The sequence below is a fragment of the Barbus barbus genome, assembly GCF_936440315.1.
Source record: "Barbus barbus genome assembly, chromosome: 6".
NCBI classification, from domain to species: Eukaryota; Metazoa; Chordata; class Actinopteri; order Cypriniformes; family Cyprinidae; genus Barbus; species Barbus barbus.
In genome coordinates, this window is record NC_136734.1 from 2,028,669 (window position 1) to 2,049,499 (window position 20,831).

Genomic DNA, 20,831 nt, shown 5'->3' on the forward strand with positions numbered 1-20,831 from the left:
ATAATTAACATATTACTAGTTACTAGTTATAAAGGGAGTCTGGATTTGTACTTTTTTTCACTTTTCTGTAGCATATCTGGTACGGTAGCCTATGTATCGCTACAGAAAATGACTTTGAAAAATAAATCAACCATAAAAAAATATTCACTGGAGTAAAATTTACTATGTGACAACTAGCCCCGGTTATCATACAAAGGCTACCAAACTGGTAATATTATAATTCTCAAAATTCTAATAATATTGATAATTATACTTTAAAAGAGCAACCATAAGATATCACAATAGATTCACACAAAAACAAAAACATCAGGGAAGATTTCATGGAAAAGCAAAAACTGAAGGCAGAAAAAAAATCAATTAATTAATATTTTTCTGGGACATAGAATACGGAAAATAATTAATTTATGTACCAAAATTGTAAGTGCTAACCAGAATTGCTTTTTTTTTTTGCTTTATTACAGTCTTAGATATGCCAGTTATTCTTATTTGGCTTACAGGCCAAACCTGAGAAGAGGTGTGCAATCACATGGAAAATAGTAAAAAAATAAATAAAATAAAAAACCTGAAAAGAAATAAGTCAGATATTAAATTTTCAATTAAAATAATGCAAACAGCATACATTTTGACAAAATGTTTAAGACAGCCAAAATGACTTAAATGTCATTTAAATGACCAAAATGAAATAAAAATAAAAAAGACAACAATGTCCCTAAGGATGCACCCGGATTAAGCATTGATGTACAGTCTCAGCATGACTTTTACAAAGAGAACAATCTGTGTCGATATCTCTTAAAATGTGTAAGTAGTTATTTGCGACCCTGGATCACAAACAAAGTCATAAGGGTCATTTTTTTAAAACAGATTTATACATCATCTGAAATCTGAGTAAATAAGCTTTCCATTTAAGTATAGTTTTGTTAGGATGGGACAATATTTGGCCGAGTTAGAGCTATGAAAATCTGGAATCTGAGGGTGCAAAAAAATCTAAATATTGAGAAAATCACTTTTACAGTTGTTCAAAAGAAGTTATTAGCAATGCATATTAGGCCTACTAATCAAAAATTAAGTTTTGATATATTTACGGCAGTAAACTTACAAAATACCTTCATGGAACATGATCTTTACTTAATATCCGAATGATTTTTGGCATAATTTTGACCCATACAATGTATTGTTGCCTATTGCTACAAATACACCTGTGCTACTCATGACTGGTTCCGTGCTCCAGGGTCACATTAAAATTTTACGGGATGATTCGGCAAGTTTGTCGCGAAAGTTTCCCATGATAAGGACGTCATTACGCAGAGGGCCCCCCCTGGGGGGACGCCAGCACGACGCCAGCACCCCCCCACACACACACAACTGATGACGCAATCCAGTGTAAAAGTGTGTGTGTGTGGGGGGGGGGGGGGGGGGGGGGGTGGCGTCTTGCATCGGCACGCGCGCGTCGCGCAGACAGCAGAGAGCAGCTGCAGCGGTAAGACTGTATATTCACCAAATACTCCTCGATCACCCACACACAGCTCCTGAAGCAACTTAACCATGGTCGACCGCGAGCAGCTGGTTCAGAAAGCCAGACTGGCTGAGCAGGCTGAGAGATATGATGATATGGCTGCTGCCATGAAATCGGTAAGTGCAACTTTTGCTTCATTATTATGCACATTCATAATTCATGAATGATTCAGCTATTCAGATAGTTATCGTTTCATAATTACGTTCTAGCTGTATAAAATAATGCATTGGACATGTCGCATTGCCTCTGGAAATTCCGCTCATTTTCGCGATCGAGTCTTTTTTTTTTTAAAGATCTGCCAGTTCTTGTATTCAGTTTAAAGGCCCGTCTAAGTTGATCCGGATCGACTGACAGCTCACAGTCCTGCTGAAATGATGAGGAGGCGTATTTCGGAATATTATATGTCACTGTCCGTCATTCATTAAAACAGAGGAAAATGCAGCATTGAATGTGAATCCAGATTTGGGCGGTGCCTTTGCGAGATCCGAACGAGCTGGACAACATGACCACAGGATGACACTTCATTATTGCACATGGACGTAATTTGCTTAAAATCAGCTGTCGTTAATGATGTAGCCTACGCGTCTATGCCACTTCAACGCCGTATTCTCCAGTGCGGGAGTCTGAAACCGAGCCGTAATAAAGCGCTTTGTGATTTATAAGCGTTTTTAGGACTAATAACGCTGGCTAATGATGAAAACCCCTCAAATCGAAGCTGTTCTCTTTGTCTCATATAAGGAGGCGATCCGAAGCAGATACTGAACGCGCAGCGCTGACAGATGCGCGTTTGAAGATGTGGTGAAAACGCTCGCACTAGGCGTGTCGCAACGTGTGCCAAGGTGCAGTGTCCGTAATGCACCATTTCATCCGATCCATCAGCCTCCATCCAATAGAGTCCAATCACCAACCTCTCTCTCTCTCTCTCTATCAAGGGCGTAGGTTTGCATTGAAAGTTGATAGGGCCATAATGCAATGAGGCAGTTTGCATCAGATTTTTAAATACAGTGTTTTAAAAATCATATTTCAGTGTTGCCTTCTGACTCCTGTCATGGAAGTTTTGCATGTCTCCTTTATCTGATACCCATTTCATGTGTGGAGTCTCTACAACATTTGTAATATGTTCTAGAAACCACCCTTAAAGTGAAATAATAATCAACATGGAACGTTTAAGACATGTGAAAACATCAACCGGGTAGGTTTTCTTGAAATACGGAGAACTAGGAGTGACACTTACAAATAAAATGAAATCAGTTATCAATTCAATCATTAAATTGGAAATACATAAGTTTTTAAATGGACAATAGACCTATGCAGATAAAATTATATCACAGAAAATAAAATGTATTAAATTTTTTAGCATCACTACTATCCATAAATGTTATGAGCAAAGATAACATTAAGGTGTAGGTTGTCTACAGCAATAAAAAATGGCTATTAGTTTGCAAATCATTGCATGTAAAGTCTTGATTTGGGCAAATGAACTACTTGCCACCATTTAAATAAAAAGCAAAGTGCATTTCCATTTAGTTACTCACTGGATGCTGTCCATTACTGAGAAATGCTCAGTCATAGTCTAATTGCACTCTCTTGACATCTGCTTTGAGTAGATGAGTAGTTACTGAAGGGAAATGATAAGGTGTATTGCACAGTGCCTCTGATACACCGGTCTGCCATTAGTGCGGTTCATATAATGATTTCTACTAAACAATTTTCATTCGGAGACGATGAGCTTGACAAATTGATTCCACTCCTGTGTATTTCAAATATTATACAATGATTAGCTCCCCCAGATCTCCATCATCTTTCTAAACGGTTTGCTTTTACGTGGTCTATACTAATAAATAATTCTGACCGGCCATTAATGGCATGTACCAACCCCGTCTGGGTTCACGTTAAGGTCCTACTTGATCTCACACATATGGCAGCACATTTTCACTTCTAAAATAAAAACAAAAAAAGATAAGTGTGACTTTTTAATCTGACAATTGTGTCTTTTTTCCTGCAATTGCAAGATATAAACAAGAAAGTTGCAACTGCATTTTATAAAGTCAGAATTGTGAGATATAAAGTTGCAATTACCTTTTTTTCATTCAGTGTCAGAAACAGGTTTCCATATCTCGCAATTCTGACTTTGTCACAAATCGGTCTTTTCTCAGTTTAAAAGTCCAGTTCTGAGGAAATTAAAGGACACTTTTTTCAGAGAATTGAGAGTTCATATAAAACAGAAAAAAAAGTCAGAATTGCCTGATGTAAACTCAGATTTATATCTCGCAATTTTGACTTTATAACATGCAGTTGCAACTTTGTTGATGTAGATGTAAACTTGCAAGTACTAGAAAAAGGCAGGATTGTGCAATTACCTTTTTAATTTTTTATTCAGTGGCAGAAACAGGCTTCCATGCAGTAGGGGAGAGTGGGGACGTTGCAACGGGGGACAGTTGCAACATGGCTTATTTCTTCAATCAGGAATGAGCTACAGTAATGATATTCATACTGCACATGCTAAATCAGCCCCCCATCCTTCCTGGATGAAATTAGGAACATGTGACCTTTCCTTTTACCAAAAAATAATTTTCATGGTAAAAAAGTATTTTTTTAATCATATTTTTTTTTTGTCATACTGTCTAAGTTGTTTGCGTGAAGCATTGTAAGAACATATGTTTTATATCTGTGTTTTCTTAGCTTCTAATAGGCATAGCTAGCATGTGTCAAAGATATTGTGTCAAGCTATTATACCAAGTTTCATCACGGCTATCAAGGGTGGGGACAGTTGCAACCGTCCCAACATGCTGTCCCTTACCACAACATTGATACACTTGGTTAACTGCTAGTTGGTCAAACTAGTTCTTAAGACAGTGACTAAGTTCATGCAACTGGCCTTAGTTCAGTAACCTTTCACATATGTTAACAGAAGAAGGCTATTATTAAGTTTTAGTGTCTTGATTCTGATTAAATTAATATTTTGCAGTTCAAATGTATTGTCATAATTAGCCAAGACAAGGTTGTTACATGGTACTTGAATTTTTTTTCTTCCATTTACTATTCTTTGTTTTTATACAGCCAATTTAACTTATGCACAAATAAAATAAAGAACCTGCAAAATGATATTTAAGAATGGTTTTAATTACATTCTAATGAATGTTGCAACTGCCCCTGTGGACTGTTGCAACCGTCCCCTGTTGGGGGTTAGTTGCAACATTGGACTTTGTCTATTCAAGTATAAATTGTGTGTATATAATCATATGTGCACGTGTTAAAGCAATGTGGGTGAGTAGCCGACTGATGTTGCTTTATTGTATTAAAATTATGGCTTTCTAATGCAAACAGTCTCTGAAAAACTAAAGGAAATGCAAAAAGTGTTGCAACTGTCCCCACTCTCCCCTACACTCGAGCAGAAGTGACTGACTTAAACTTCATTCAGTGTGCTTATGCATGCAAAGGGATTGATGCAACTTACTCGGCATTGTCTCTTTTTGAGACACACTGGAGAATGGATTGATTTGTCCATGTATCGATTTACTCCTCAGCTGACCGGAAAGCTCATCTAGCTGGAAGGTCCCTGAGCAACTCAGGGGTGTGTGTGTTCAGTCGTGTCTTCTTCTCACTATGGGAGGAAACTCTCATCACTGCGGCGATGCTCACTGCCTGTTGGCAGCCTACGCCCTTAAAGGCCTGGAATAAGAAATCAGATACCTTGCAAATTATGAGACTGAGCTGTAGCGCAGTTAAAACTGCTCAATACAAAATACACAAAAAATTGTTATGCAATAATTTGTATTAATAATTGGAACATGTTCTGACTCTTGCAAACTGCCATGTGATATGTCAGGTGTTTTAATTTAGACTTCTAAGCATGCATTGAGTTTTATTCATTTGTTACTGTTTTACACTCAGTTGTTTAATTATAGTACATTTATTCTGACATGTTGTACCCAATCTGGCACAGTTACAGCTTTGAACCTTTAGACTGCATACATTTATTCAGCAGAAACACACCGTTTTCTGCTTTCATAAGCAGAAGAGAGAGAAGGTGTGGGTAAAAAAGTGATTTTAAATCATAATCAAAGTTGATACGAAAAATGCTAATAAAGCAAATTCAGCTTGCATTCCTTTACAAAATATTTAGTCATTTAAGTAAGCACCTATTCCTACTTGATCAAGGAAATACAAAAATCTGTAACTGTTTGTTGAAATTGTTTCAACAAAGGTATTATATATTTTATTTCTTAAGCTCAAATCATGCTAAATATTTATTTATTTATTATGCTCATACTAATGCACATCTACAAATTTTTTGTCAGACAAACCCCTTAGATGTGTGTGTGTGTGTGTGTGTGTATGTATATATTACAGTTGTACTGTAAAATAAAACAGTAAATATTTGATCATTATAATAAAGATTATTAATTAAAGTCAAGAGTGAAGCACACAGTGCATCAGACTAGTTATTTAATTAAATTGCATCCTTTGATTTGATAATCGCACAAAAGCTTTCTTGCGATTATTGTGCAGCCCATCTTATTTTAATTTTACCTACGATGTAATTAAGTATTAGCTTTTCTTGATTTCACAAACCCCTGTTTGGGAATCCCTGTTCTACAGTAACCAACACATTGGCTCTTTTAACTGTAAACAGGACTTTCATTCGTACAGCTGTGTTGTGATGCTATGAAAAATGCAATTGACTCTTGTAACTGTAATGTGGGACTACAGACGCCATATATAGGGGTCCCATTTAAATATTTACAAGCGGACTGTTTCCGTTATACAGTCTCTGGCATTACGTACCAGAATGTATTTCGTTTGAAAAACTGGGATTTGCATAAAAAAGGAAAGCAGTTTTAGAGTCATTGCATTTTTTAACCGATTGGGAAATTTCTGTGCTTATGCTCTGAATTATCCATCATGTGTGGCGTTAAACCCACATCCACCTCCATCTGCTGTCTTTCATCTGGCATTACCATGGACGTGGCTTTAAGACAGCAACTCATGTTTTTTTCAAAACAGTATGGTAATAAAGCTTTCATGCATTTTATTTTTAGAAGCCTGCAGCTGCTGCAAAAACATTTCTTGAAAAAACATCTGCAATCACTCGATGGTTATATAACAACAATGAGCTACTTTAAATAAGAATCCCCTTCTTCCATCCTTGCAACATCCCCATCATCCCATCCTCCACTCCTTCCTGCTCCACTATCACCATGGAAATACTTCAGTCTATAGGTACTTCATTTCTGTGCATTTTTGCAAGCAACTTTTGATTTGAAGCAACAGCCATAATTATAGATGATTACAAGAGACTTCGACAGGCTTGGCAAAGGGTTGACTGGGCATTTCCGCTTACCTATTTGAAATTTCTTAGCCTTAAATTAAATTCCTAACTTAACAACACAGCTTGATCAAATCAAAGCTTTGTTTTGATTCCCTGTTCACTTTAATAGAAACTGATTTGAGATGCACTAGCATATTTGAATTCAACTTAGGCTAAATGACTTATTACCTCAGACCTAAATGTTGTTTTCAGATAATCTACTAAATGTTAACGTGAAGTTTAAAATGTGCAGATGAATTATGAGCTGCTTTGTATTATGAATTATAAGACTGTAGAAGAGAATAAAGAGCCTCTTTGTGCTCATGATAACACCATAGCACTAGTCAGGATTACAATAACTCCTTGTCAGGCAGATCTGTCTAATACTCCACGTGATTCTTCTTTTATTATGATAAATATCAATCTCCTCCAAATACGATAAAAAGGAGAGGGCAGTATGACCAATATCTTACTTCAATGTACGAGTAATTGTATATCACGATAAGAGTATATACTGTATATATGAGTAATTGTTTGCTGGAAGAATTTAGAAGTTAATATTCAAACTTAGATTTTATATATAATATTAATATATTGACTTAATATTATATAATATACTATACAATGAATTGTTATATTGTTCAAAATAGGGCTGGACGATTAATCGAAAAGAAATCGAAGCAGAAACCTGACATAATTTTCCCATGTAGTTATTTCAATTTTTAATACTTTTCCCTTAAAAAGATACTTACCGTGTGTGTATGACTGTCGTGCTCGGGTCTTTTGCAGCGTCTTGCACGTGAGAGGCACATTAAAAGATTTTAAACTTATACACGCAGTGCCGCTTATCAATGTCAATTCCCAAACAGTGGACCAATCAGACGACCGCAGAGGCGGGACAAGTGTGTTTACAGTAGCAGGCTGGCATGACAAGTTTTGTATTTTACAGCAACATGGCAGAGTAGGCATTCTGCACTGCACTTTTTTAAAAACCATTCCTAAGTCTCACGGTTTCAGACACAAAGACGTGTTCTGTGTGAATGGCCAGTATAACATAGAGCAGGGATCAGGCTCAAATCAGGCTCGCGAGATCCACTTTCCTGCAGAGTTTAGCTCGAACCCTAACCAAAAGTGGATCTCATGAGCCAGATTTGAGGATCACTGACCTAGAGTAAATACTTGCACATATAGCATTACAGGACAAGATCACTGAGATGGTGCCACGCTCTTTCTTTTAATCAGCAGTGTTTTATTTACATTCATAATGTAAAACATTTGTTTACAGGAGATGCAAGATATTATTTTCTGCTTTTCGCATGACAATATTTAAAAAGTAGGCTATTTTGTTTGCAAGAAATGCTGGTTATTTTCTACTTTTGACATGGAAATATTCATTTATTTTGTTTGCAAAAAAAAGGAAACTTGCTTTTTACAATAAAACTTTTTCATAAGACGTCTTCGTTTCAAGTAAGCTCTGATTTTAATTGTTCAAACTATTCAGCATATAACCACAAATAGTTTGTTTCCTTCAGTTATTTAAAAAATCACAAAGATAAGAAATGCCCTCATTAGAAAAAAAATATCCCATTTTCATATTTCTTTGCCAATCTTATGCATAAATCATGTAAATCAACGAGTCATAAACAGTATAGCAAAATCTCTAGTTAGACACACTTCTATTGACACTGTACATGCATTCCTGAAATCACCAGATTACCAGGAAATGGCACTAGTCCTCTCCATCAAGTCCACAATGATATCATCTATAATTTCAATGATATTCATTGCTGAGAGAGGCTGCATGGCTCAGTAACAGCCGGTCACTAAAGGGGTTTTCTCAGTTATTAAGCAACGAAGTGGAAAAGAGTGTTAGAATAACACTGAACTGAAGTCACATTAACTAGATTTTGATGGCCATAAACGTCTCTTTTCTTGCTTACTGCCATCTCAAGCCCATCTCTCTTTTCTTCACCCTTTTGCATTTGTCATAATCTACAACTGGGGCTAAAAGTCAACGAACATTCGTGCTGCAATAGCTGGCGGCTTTATTGGAGTCTTATGATGCAACTCCAATTGCAAGTGCCCTGAGATTACCAAGACTACAAAGGGCTCACAGACAGAATTAGCACACTATGAGCTGTATCATTGCACTGTTGTGCAACACTGCTCAATGCATCTGTATCTAATTAGGCCAAATAATCAAGTGCTTTACCACGCATAGAATAGGTTGTGTACGATTTATATACTCGAGGCTGCACGCCAACAAAGTTCTAAGAAATTGATAAGGCATCATAAAAACAAAGTAGTTTGAGATTTGCCTTCCATTAAAACCATTACACTTGTCATGAATCATACAGCATTGTGTTAGGTTTTTTGTTCTCGAAGATACTGACTCGTGTTTGAAACCTGTGATTTTTTTAGTTTTTTTGCAGAACACAAAAGGTGTTATGTAGCATAATGTCCAAGTTGCTTTTTTCCATACAACCACAATTGTGATTGTCCACCCCAAAAAAGGACAAAACGCACCATGTTTTCCAGCTGCAGATACATTTTGTGAAGCTGCCAGATTTGACTTGTGCATATCGTTCACATTGGTTTCAAACAACATTATAATGGGTAAATGATGACCATAATGTGACATATTACTGAGTGAAACAGGATATTTAACAAGAAACTAAATCAGTTTTACCCATTGGTTGATGACAAGTTTGATTTCAAGCTGACTTTAAGGTTATGAGCTTACTTCAGTGAGATCAAGAGGAAAGGGCAGGCCAGGAGAGAGAAATGAAAAGGCTAATAGGCTCCACCAGAAAGAAAAGACATAAGCGCAGCCCGTCTTCATTCATCAAACACAGACTCTGCACATACAACCACTGATGTACACTTGTGCAAACTGTACAGAAATGTGCTTATTTTTTTTGCTTATGTCATCACATGAACTTTATGCAGTTGTATTGCACATACTATTAACTATTTATTTGTATTTCAGTTATATTCATGGTTTTCTAGACCCAAATTATCGTGATAAATCATTAGGCTACCAGGCATAACTCGCTCCCATTATAATAAACGCTACACCGGAAGTGCCATTTGAATTGTTTTATATTAGTGCGCCTTATATATTGCAGCACACTTGCTGCACCCACTATATTCCCTTTTTTTTCATAAATAAAATTAGCTTATTTACAAATATCATGAATTTATTACTATAAATGTTACTTAATCATTACTTCAAAGTGAACTTGTGATGTTTCTTCTCTCTTGTTACTAAACTATCTTTTGGTTTTTAATCACTATGTTAAAATAGATAATATAAAGTCAGTATTTAATATATTGAAAAAGTAGGTAACTTAACAAACAAAGAAATTTATCCATGCCTGAAGTTAGGCATCAAGCTTACAGCTGATTGGTCCTCACCTCGGTCACTTCCAGTGTAGATATGTTGCAAGTTCATCAACACTGAACAACAACAAAAAAGGAATATTACAAATCAACCTCCTCTTCTGAAATAATTTAGGCCCCTTTATATGTAGTATTTCTATCTAGTATTTTGATCTGTCTCAGGTGATCCAATCATAAGTGACAATTTATTTTATACATGTGGAAAAACATTCTATGGAGTTATATTTCTGCCACAGAATAAAAAATAACTTTTTAATCGCACAATTCTGAGTTTATATCTCTCAATTCTGACTTTTTTCTCACAATTCTGAAAACTTCTGAGGAGAAAAGTCATCAACTTGCAATTGTGAGATAACCTCTCAAGTACCTTTTTGTAGCGGGAACAAAAAAAATATAAGAGATAAGCTATAAGCTTCCATTACATTCTACACAAAATAACACGGTATTATAATTTTAAAGCTGAGCTCAAAATGTACATAGAAAAGTTTGAGCATTCAGTGAAATTCCAGGATATTCTATTTATACGGCTTGATTAACACACATCTGTTGATTCTTCTACAGTTTGAGTTTGATCCATGTGTGACAAAGTAAAACAGCACAACACATCCACCCACAAGCTCGCACGTGCATCACACACACACATCTACAGCTCACTCCCCAAACACACACACACACACACATCTACAGCTCACTCCCCAAACACACACACACACACACACACACACACATCTACAGCTCACTCCCCAAACACACACACACACACACACACATCTACAGCTCACTCCCCAAACACACACACACACACACACACAAGAAGCGTGGACATCGTTGCTGTTGCCACGGCAGCAGCAGAGATAGTCAATTGCATCCAAACAAAGACGACTGCCGTGTTTCTATGGAGACGGGAGATAGCTCTTTACTTACCCCCTGCTGTCTGGATGGGAGGTTATGTGCGGAAGAGGTTAAAGGCAGCTTGTAAATGGTAACATAACAAAACAGCTACTGTACACAACCAAAACTATGTCTGCAATACCAGTCAATGTGTTACACGGTGATTCAGCCACTGTCTCTTTCAATCTCAAAGGGTGTGTTTAATGGCTGTTGTGCTTGAGATGAAGGAAGTAAGGAAGTTTTGGAATAATTGATCGGTATAAATTGTTCTGCTTCCACTTATCGATACCTGTGTGCTGATTTTTGTTCATAGTATTCAACTGCAACAGAAAGTTTTGCAAAAAAAAGACCGGAGTAAATATGTTTGATAATTTAAATGTTTGATTTCCTTTTTTTTTATACCTTATTGGAATCGAAAATGGGACTCATTAATTATCAGACTCAAATTGAAATGATATCCAACCCTAATAATGTTCTGATTCTGAATCCATTTAATTGGTTCTTTTGAGGAAGCACCAGTTGTTGATTGAAATGAATCAGTTATGCCATTTACTACACAACCTTTTTAGATGTCTCTTTTTAGAAAGATGTCCATGTCAAAATGCCGGCAATGAATCAATCACACAGAGTTTCCCAAACGGAGGTTTGTGAGGGAACAAGGGGTTGATGAAAACCTAATTTAATCATAAATTAATTAATAATTTTTATGATTAATTTTAAGTTAATTATTCAATTTTTTACAATCAAAATTGCACAAAATTTTTTTAATTATTTTATTATTTTACCTGCATGTCACGTGTCCATTAACCCTTTGGTGTTGTTCGCATGGAGGTCAAAAATTCAATGAAGGTACTATATTGTAGTGAAAAGTGTTTTTTATTTAATATTTAGTATTTCTAGGCGATTTTTTGGTACTAGATTATATTTATGGAGTAGTTATGATCCATTTATTATCTGTACCACTTTTTGAGTGTAGACTGAAAATTAAATTTCCAACTGAAACCCCTGGTTTCACAGACATGGCTTAAAACTAGTCCCAGACTAAAATGTAATTTGACCATTTCAACTGAAATAAACTTGCACTGACTGAGCTTAAAATATATCAGTTCCTTTGTTTTGTGTCGAGATGCACACCAGTAATGTTTTTTTTCTAAGGCATGTTAATAAAAATTACTTAAAGGTCCTAATTGAGCTATGCCCTAATCCTGGTTTAGTCTAAACCCTGTCTGTGAAACCAGGCCCAATTTTCATCAATCTTGACTTAAGTTTGGTCTATTTTTAAAGAAGACACTAATTATTACTTATAATTATAAAAAAAAGTTATACAATTATTATTATGAAAAACACACAAAAATACTATTTTTTCTTTTTAGATAAATTGATAAATAAATAAAAAATGAGCTTTTATTATGCTTTTGTTTAGGTGCAGTACCAAAAGTTTCTAATTCACTTTTTTGATTTAAAGTTCAATTTCAATTTAAGTTTAAGTCAAGTTAAGTTTCAATTGAATTCAATTTCACCACTTTTGACTGCAAAGATAATTTAACCTTTCCGAATCGTGTGTGTGTGTGTGTTCTCATAGCAATTGCCAAAAACTGTTCCAAGTTTTATTCCATTCTGATGAAGTAAAAAAAATTCTAAAAATCAAAACTTGGTTAACCACTGCCAGAGAACTGTAAACATGTGTTGTTAAATTATTTAAATAATAACTTAATCTCTGGGCATTTCAAGTAAATAATTTAGGTCAAATTAAACAGGATCTGAATAATAGCAACATCAAACCTGCTTTGTTGATGAGCGCTTGTATTATCAACAGCCGTTCTCTGTATTAAATTTGAGCATGATGCATCGGCATGCTATGTGGTTGTGCTTGCGTTTTGGTTGACGATGACACAAACAGTGAATGATTCAGCAAAAAATGCTGTAAATCACAGAGCTTCTCCAAAGGATGCAGGAAATTGCATCTGAAAGTAGTAGAAGAGAGAGAGCGAGAGAGATCTGTAGGCACCAGCTCATCCGCCCACTGCCAGGCTGTTAAATCAAAGCATCTCTGCGACGATGTGCTGCGATGCTTTCATTTGCACGGGAATGTGTAGGCTCACTTTTCACTATGTCGCACAGTAAACAACATACAGTAATTCAGGTTGCAATGTGTTTTTAAACAACGCAAGTGGCATGATAGTCCAAACTGATCTTTCATTTTGAAGCGCTGCCAGTCTTCTATGAATAGATTTACTACACCGCTTCCAGCCTACACTAGGACATGTGGTACATGTGCTGATGAAAATGAACAATGAAGATGCCATGTCCATAAATAGGCATTTGGCAAAACACCACATTGGAGCTTACTTGAAGTTACTTACATTCACAACACAACACTTTATCCACATCTCTGCTGCTATTCTGTACTTAAATGACACGTCCTTAAACTGTTCATTATTCAAATGTAATGAATATAAGAAAAGGCTGAAGTTGACACGGATTAGTGTATAACGATAATCTTCTCCCAGTCAGTTTTCATTATAGTGACCCATGCAAATGAAGAAGGATTACGAGTGACCCTAATGCTGCATAAACAGCTCTCTCACTAAACGTCGAGTTAGTGTGCTTTTTTGGTTTGCAAGCGATGCTTTTAGCAGATGTCATCAAAATGCATACTGCAGTACAGCAGGTTTTCCTTCTCTCCTTCTGCTGAAGTAGAAGACGATGGAGAAAACATGATAATTTCATAAAATAAGACTGCACTGCACCATAGTTCAGACTGTCATTTTAACCTGGAGTGTATTGGACAAATTAGACTGTTGAAATGTATACATATACATTGAATGCAATGTTAATTGCTTTGGATAAAAGTGCCTGCCTAATGCATACATGTACACTACCGGTCAAAAGTTTGGAATAATTATGATAATTACTGGAATAATTAAGTAAGTGCTCACCAAGGCTGCATTTATTTGATTAAAAATATAGTAAAAATGTCATTTATTCTTGTGATGGCAAAGCATTATTCTTCAGAAATCAGTCTAATATTCCAATTTGGTGCAAAATTTTCAATTATTATTTGTGCTTAAATACAGTTTTTGTTGCGTAATATTTTTGTAAAGTCAGTGATAAATTCTTTGATGAACACAAAGTTCAACAGAACAATCTAAAATAGAAATGTTTTGTAACATTACAAATGTCTTCACTGTTACTTTTGAGCAAATACATCATTGCTGAATAAATATACAAGAATCTTTTTATTTAAATCTTATTTATCCCAAACTTGATTTTCAACACTAATGATAAGAAATGTTGCTCAAGCAGTAAATCAGTATATTAGAATGATTTCGGAAGGATCACGTGACGCTGAAGACTGGAGTAATGATGCTAAACGTTGATCATTAAATTACAGTACATTGTTAAATTCAATTCTATTAAATAAAATGACATATGCAGAAAATTGGTATATTAAAATGTTAAAATATTTCACTTTTTTGATCAAATAAATGCATCCTTGGTGAGGCTAAAGGTAGTGTAAATAGATCATTTTATTCATCAAGTGTATCAGTGGAACATGTATCATTGGGCCTGTTTATCACTTTGTAAACCTGTTCAATTTTGAAAGAATGATTAAGTAACCTCTCCTCCTCCTCCCTGTCTCTCAGGTAACAGAGCTGAACGAGGCCCTTTCCAACGAGGAGAGGAACCTGCTCTCTGTGGCCTACAAGAACGTGGTGGGCGCGCGCCGCTCCTCCTGGCGCGTCATCTCCAGCATCGAGCAGAAGACCTCCGCTGATGGCAATGAGAAGAAAATCGAGATGGTCCGCGCTTACCGCGAGAAAATCGAGAAGGAGCTGGAGGCCGTGTGCCAAGACGTGCTCAACCTCCTCGACAACTTCCTGATCAAGAACTGCAACGACACCCAGCACGAGAGCAAAGTCTTCTACCTGAAGATGAAGGGTGACTACTACCGCTACCTGGCAGAGGTGGCCACGGGCGAAAAGAAAGCCACGGTAGTGGAGTCTTCTGAGAAGGCCTACAGCGAGGCCCACGAGATCAGCAAAGAGCACATGCAGCCTACGCACCCCATCCGCCTGGGCCTGGCGCTCAATTACTCCGTCTTCTACTACGAGATCCAGAACGCACCCGAGCAGGCCTGCCATCTGGCCAAGACGGCTTTCGACGACGCGATCGCCGAACTGGACACCCTGAACGAGGACTCCTACAAAGACTCCACGCTCATCATGCAGCTCCTGCGAGACAACTTGACGCTCTGGACGAGCGATCAACAAGACGACGAGGGAGGCGAAGGCAACAATTAAGCGTTGAAGACGAAAAGAGAAGATCTTTGAGACCCTTTTCCTCTCAGCCGTAACATAAAACACGCGTGCTCACACAACAAAGAAAAACAAAAAAGTATAAGTTACATGAAAAATTCACAAAAGGGGGCATGATGGAACTGTGTCAGCCACGTTTGCTGATAGCAAAGCAGCGCAGTTTTCTTTATTTTCCACAAAATTACCAATTGAGAGAAATATGCTAGTTACAAAGAATGGTATGTCTCAAAAAAATTAAGAAGTAGCTTAAAAAGAATAACTTAAACCTCTCTTTCGGTGACGTTTACTCAACACTTTGAGGAAAAAGCTTGTCAGTGCGTCAGTCGTTTCTAAATGGCTGAAGGGTTACGCTAAACCCGCTGGCATAGGGACTGTTCTTGTAGTGAAATACGAAGCGGAGCTGCTTATATTAATTTACATTGTGAGTAAAGAGTACTCTAAAGCGTCAAAGGTGGGTGTAAATGACAAAAAAAAATCTTTAAGTGAAAACTTGAATGTTATCGCCTCGCAAAAGTAGGTAGTAACAGGCTGCACTGGGCGTAAATGGTCGTGTTTTTGTCTGATATAAACGTTCATAGGGATTCTGAATCGCACCCACTAATGTTTGAAAGTCGTTTACGTCAAACTGGTTATCTGTGCCATTTATGATACACATCGTTAGTATGCGTCTCACCTCGGAACCACACGATACTACTGTATTACAGTAATGTTGATTAGGTGTGCAAAAATAACACAGTTAAGACTTCCCTGGTACATGAATTGCCTTTTCAGTCCAAAGCTAAAACCCTTTTCCAATCGTTATTATTATCATTATTATTATGGATGCAGTTTCAAAAATCGTCAAGCCTGACCCACACTGTATGAGAAAAATTAGATTTGATTTTAATGCACTGAAGAATAGTTATAAATATTATAGATAAATTAATCAAATGACGGTACAGGCGAAAAATAAAATGTACGAAAAGCACTAAAATGCCCAATGCTTAGCAGAAAAAAAAGACCTCTCTAAAGTAATGCCTAATCACTTGGTTTGATACACTCAATTAATATTACTGGTACCATAGACTATTTTTTTGTTATTCAGTTAATTTATTTTGAGTTTTTGACAGTGCACTGGCATTGCTTGTGTTATTTATTTTTATTTTTTTTAATTCTCATGAAATGCACTTGCCTATTATACTGTTTCTCAGTGTAGGACGATTACAGCTCCAATATTCTTGATAATACAATATTGTGCATGCTGGTGATGTATTTATATACCATAGCTCGACTTTATTAACTTTAAAATCTGTAGATGTTATGTATTCATATGAACAAGAAATGACAAGGATTTAATCTGATTATTTTCTATTTGATTGTTTCAATCTGTTATGATTTTTAACTTATATATTTTTTCCTTGCTGAAGTACGCTATACCAAAACAGTGCGTGTTTACCATGAAATAATCTGCTATGGATATTGCTCTAGTGACATGCGATTCTTGTATTTGGTTTTTAATAAACAAAAAAGGAAGTGAAAAGACAAAAAAACTAAGAGAAGACACCAAGTCTGGTGTTTGGTCTCAGTAAATTATGATTACATTGTGAAACGATTAATGTTGTTCTTAAAATGACTTTTCCTTTTCTGTGCTTTCTTCTGTCAAATTCTACTGTGAGATATTTAAGATTTGCTGTAATATGTGTTTGTTTTTTTCCTCAGAATCTGTTTCTGTATGGGATTCACTCATGGAACATGACCTATTCTTATGATTTGTTTTCTTTCTTTCTCCTCGTCTACTGGTATCTTAAATGTGAGTCATGTAGCGGTTGCACAAAAGAAACATAATGATAATAATAATGATAATTAAAAAATAAAACATGACTGTGCTCTTCTAACCACCATTTCAGTGCTGTTGTTGAGTCGTTTCCTGTTGACATCATCAGAAAAACTTGATGTGCTATTATTAATAAGTGCACATCCAATGGCACAGTGGTTAGTCTAGTAGTCAGATAATACTGAACAACTCTGTTTGAGCTCTCTTTCCCCTCCCATTCGGTGCCATCCCGTGCCATCTCCTAGATAGCTGAAGGCTGTCTCTGCTAAAGCTGTGCTTAATGCTAGCATCTGCCACACAGTTAGTGCCAACAGCTCTGCTTTAGTCTAAAATTCATTCGGGTGAAGCTGGTTTAGGCATAGTTCACCCAAAAATGAAAATTCAGTCATGATTTCTCACCATCAAGTTCTTCCAAAACTGAATGAATTTCTTTCTTTTGCTGAACTCAAAAATATTTTGAAGACAGTTTCTGGTCCCCATTGACTTCCATAGTGTTTTTTTTTTTTTTTTTTTCCCATACTAGGGAAGTCAGTGGTACCAATTGTTTATCCACATTCTTTAAAATATCTTTTGAAAACAGTGACAGAATTTTCATTTTTGAATGAAGTATCTCTTTAACTTCAACTTTTCCAAAGGTATTGATAAGATGGATATAGAAAGAGTGAGATGATGACTTTTTAAATATTAATAGGACTGCAAAGGGGCTGAAAAAGTTTAGGAAACTTCCAGAACATTTCCAGAAAATATACAAACCATTTGCAACCACAAATTAATATTCATTAAGCATGCTAATGTAAGCTATGACTCTATCCAAGGAAGCGCTCACACGATGCCATTTTCAACTAGAATCAAAACACTTTTTATGCGTTTTGGACATTTATTCACATGACAATGGTGTTTTGGGGGCACAAAAAATGCAAACTATTGGTTTCAAAGTGCACATTTTTGGAAACAATACCATTAGCAACTGTGTGTAAATGATAAAAATGTGAATTAGTGAAATGTTACACGCATGCGTATTTTGTTTTCAGTGTATAGGCATGCACTAATTTCTTAACAACGTGACATCGCCAACTACTGGCCTGGCATCCATAATACAGGGTTTTTTAGTAGTTTTTGAGGATCTGTATGAACTGGGATCATTTTGTCAACGTTGTCATCTGTACTCAAAACGTTTCAAAAACGCAAAGGAAAAATGTAATGTAACCTTACCCTTAGCTCTATAACTATTACAAGGACTTCTGTACTGATGAGACTTACCTACCTTATAAAAAGCATGGATGCTACACCAGTTCAAATATGCTAATGATACACTAATTAAATGCCTTCTTTTTAAACTGTGACATTTAATCAATGCATTTACGAGAACGTCACTGAAAGGTGAAAATCATAATACATTGTAAATACATAACGGCATGATACTGCAACAAAAGTACCAATGTTTCATAGACAAATACTAATGAAATAGTGCCCTTGTGCTCCTGGATAGCTGTATACGCCACCAACTCCAGTCCAAAGTCAAGTAGGCAATCTGCCTGAGTAAGATGGAGCCAGTAGGGAACTAAATCCTACAACACAAGCAAATATTGATTCGGTCTGGGGTTGATGAGTTTCTGTGAACATTATACCATCAGGCAAAGACAGAGAATGGGAAATCAATGATTATGAACAAAAGAAGCAAGGCCAGCGAGTATCATGAGGATGCCTGATCGCTTTCTTCCAAACCCCATTACTAATGATAATATGATCTGGAAAACCAATCTTTTTGCATAGACCTTTCACTTACAAAACAATTCCTTGCACACTTTATTCAAGGTAATTAGTGACTGAGGAATAAAATAATTACTAAATAAAAAGATGCAGCTAATGATCAATTACTGTTCCTGCTTGGACCTGAAAACTATTTCACCATTTTCTTTATGCAATTATTTATTTATTTTGATTTTGTGAGATTCGACTATTTCTGAAATGAGGGGATTGGAGGGTACCTCTGTTTCAATCCATAATTTTATCTATATTCTTAATAATTTTTTGTATGCTATAGAAGTACTAGGGTAAAAGTAGTTTGGATCCAAACATGGACATTGACGATACGATAGTCTAAAATAGTGTAAATCACATTTAAATTAATAATAATAAAAAAAATGAACGGATTATTTAAAAAACTGATTCTTTCAAAAACGATGAGTGAGTCATTGAATCATTTATTCAACCGAATTACTAAAATGCTTCAAAACGACCTCAGGGACAGGGAATGAATTAATGATGCGACCTACATCATTTATATTTCTGACAAATCTCATACCCACAGTGATTTATTTTGAGACACAATTTGAAAAGGACCAATCAAGATGGTGCAGAGGCGAACGCGCCATTCAATGGGATCAAAGTTGCCACGCGGTTGAAAAAAAACCCTATAAACTATGTGTAGTGCAAATGTTTTGGGGATGTACAGTATATAATGTATTTGTGGTTAACATAAAAAAGAGTTCAATTTGAAGCTGCTATGTTTAGGCTAAGTTTTTTTATATGCTACATGGCAGAAACATCCATTGCAGAGAGATTCAACTATTTATGCCAAACTACAGTCTCATGGGAATTGCATTTGTTGTAGTGTGGGTGAATAAAATGACATGATGTGAAAGAATTAGATTCTTTCAACCATTTTTTGAGAACCAAGAAAATCCTAAATATATGCCGCAGAATTCATTCTTTTCATGTAATTAATAGATAAAGAACTTTAGACAGATCTTAGAACATGTTCTGAAGTCACGTCCTGTATTTGCTAATCAACACAGAACCAACTATCATGTTGAAAAAGGCCTATTGTTTCTAGGGTCCTTAGTGCATAGTTTCCATAAAGCATCCCTCAAAAGTGCATATGCTGAAATATTGCCAGTTGTTAATCCATAAGGGTTATCCACTGAGTTAATCCACTCAGTCCTTTGAAATTTTATTTTTATGTTCTTTGGCCAATTGCTCTCTCTGTATTTTATATAGTAGATAAATTGCACCCCATATTGCTTTTATAAAAATTAGGCAGTCATATCAATATTACTGCAATGAGAGTTAGTGAGACAGAGTCTTAGGAGAGCTGACCTATTTCTGCGTTTCAGCTGACGGTGTGCATGCGCACGCATCTGTGGTTCCTCCAATCAAACCCTCGGCTCATTTCACTACATAAAACCGGACTAGCTCAGAAAAGGACAGCTGGCAAAATAAGGAATGGATGGATGCAATAGATGGGAAAGAGGTAAAGCTTTTCAGAAGAACAGTGCAGTCAAACATAGAGTAAATAATGACTTTGGTTTTGGTTTCTTGGACCAAATCTGGAGTTAGTTGGACAAACAATTTCCTTCAATCTCATGCCATTGGTTTATGCCAATTTCAGGCCACTAGGAATAATTTTACATTACACAAAGAATAGGTCACAGTTGCTTCTGTATATAAAGCTAGAATATATGTATTTTAACAACAACTTAAATTCATCTAGACTAGCCCAAAATTAATTAAGATACACATTCATTTGTATGCATACTGTAGGCTACAAATTTGTTTTGTAACTATACAAAACAAATGGGA

General features: G+C 36.1%; 1 protein-coding gene across 1 annotated transcript; it reads left to right on the forward strand.

Moving 5' to 3' along the window:
* Positions 1-1,408: 1,408 nt before the first annotated feature.
* On the forward strand, positions 1,409-17,315 carry LOC306871670 (14-3-3 protein gamma-B). Its single transcript, XM_079419757.1, has 2 exons — positions 1,409-1,629; positions 14,765-17,315. Exons 1-2 carry the CDS (start codon positions 1,543-1,545, stop codon positions 15,419-15,421), a joined length of 744 nt encoding a protein of 247 aa, XP_079275883.1. The 5' UTR covers positions 1,409-1,542; the 3' UTR covers positions 15,422-17,315.
* Positions 17,316-20,831: the final 3,516 nt, after the last annotated feature.

What these genes read in the sequence shown, in the direction of transcription:
- LOC306871670 (XM_079419757.1), top strand. Translation starts at nt 1,543, where the DNA reads ATGGTCGACCGCGAGCAGCTGGTTCAGAAAGCCAGACTGGCTGAGCAG. An exon ending in TGGCTGCTGCCATGAAATCG is followed by an intron (nt 1,630 to 14,764) that starts GTAAGTGCAACT and finishes CCTGTCTCTCAG; the next exon opens with GTAACAGAGCTGAACGAGGC.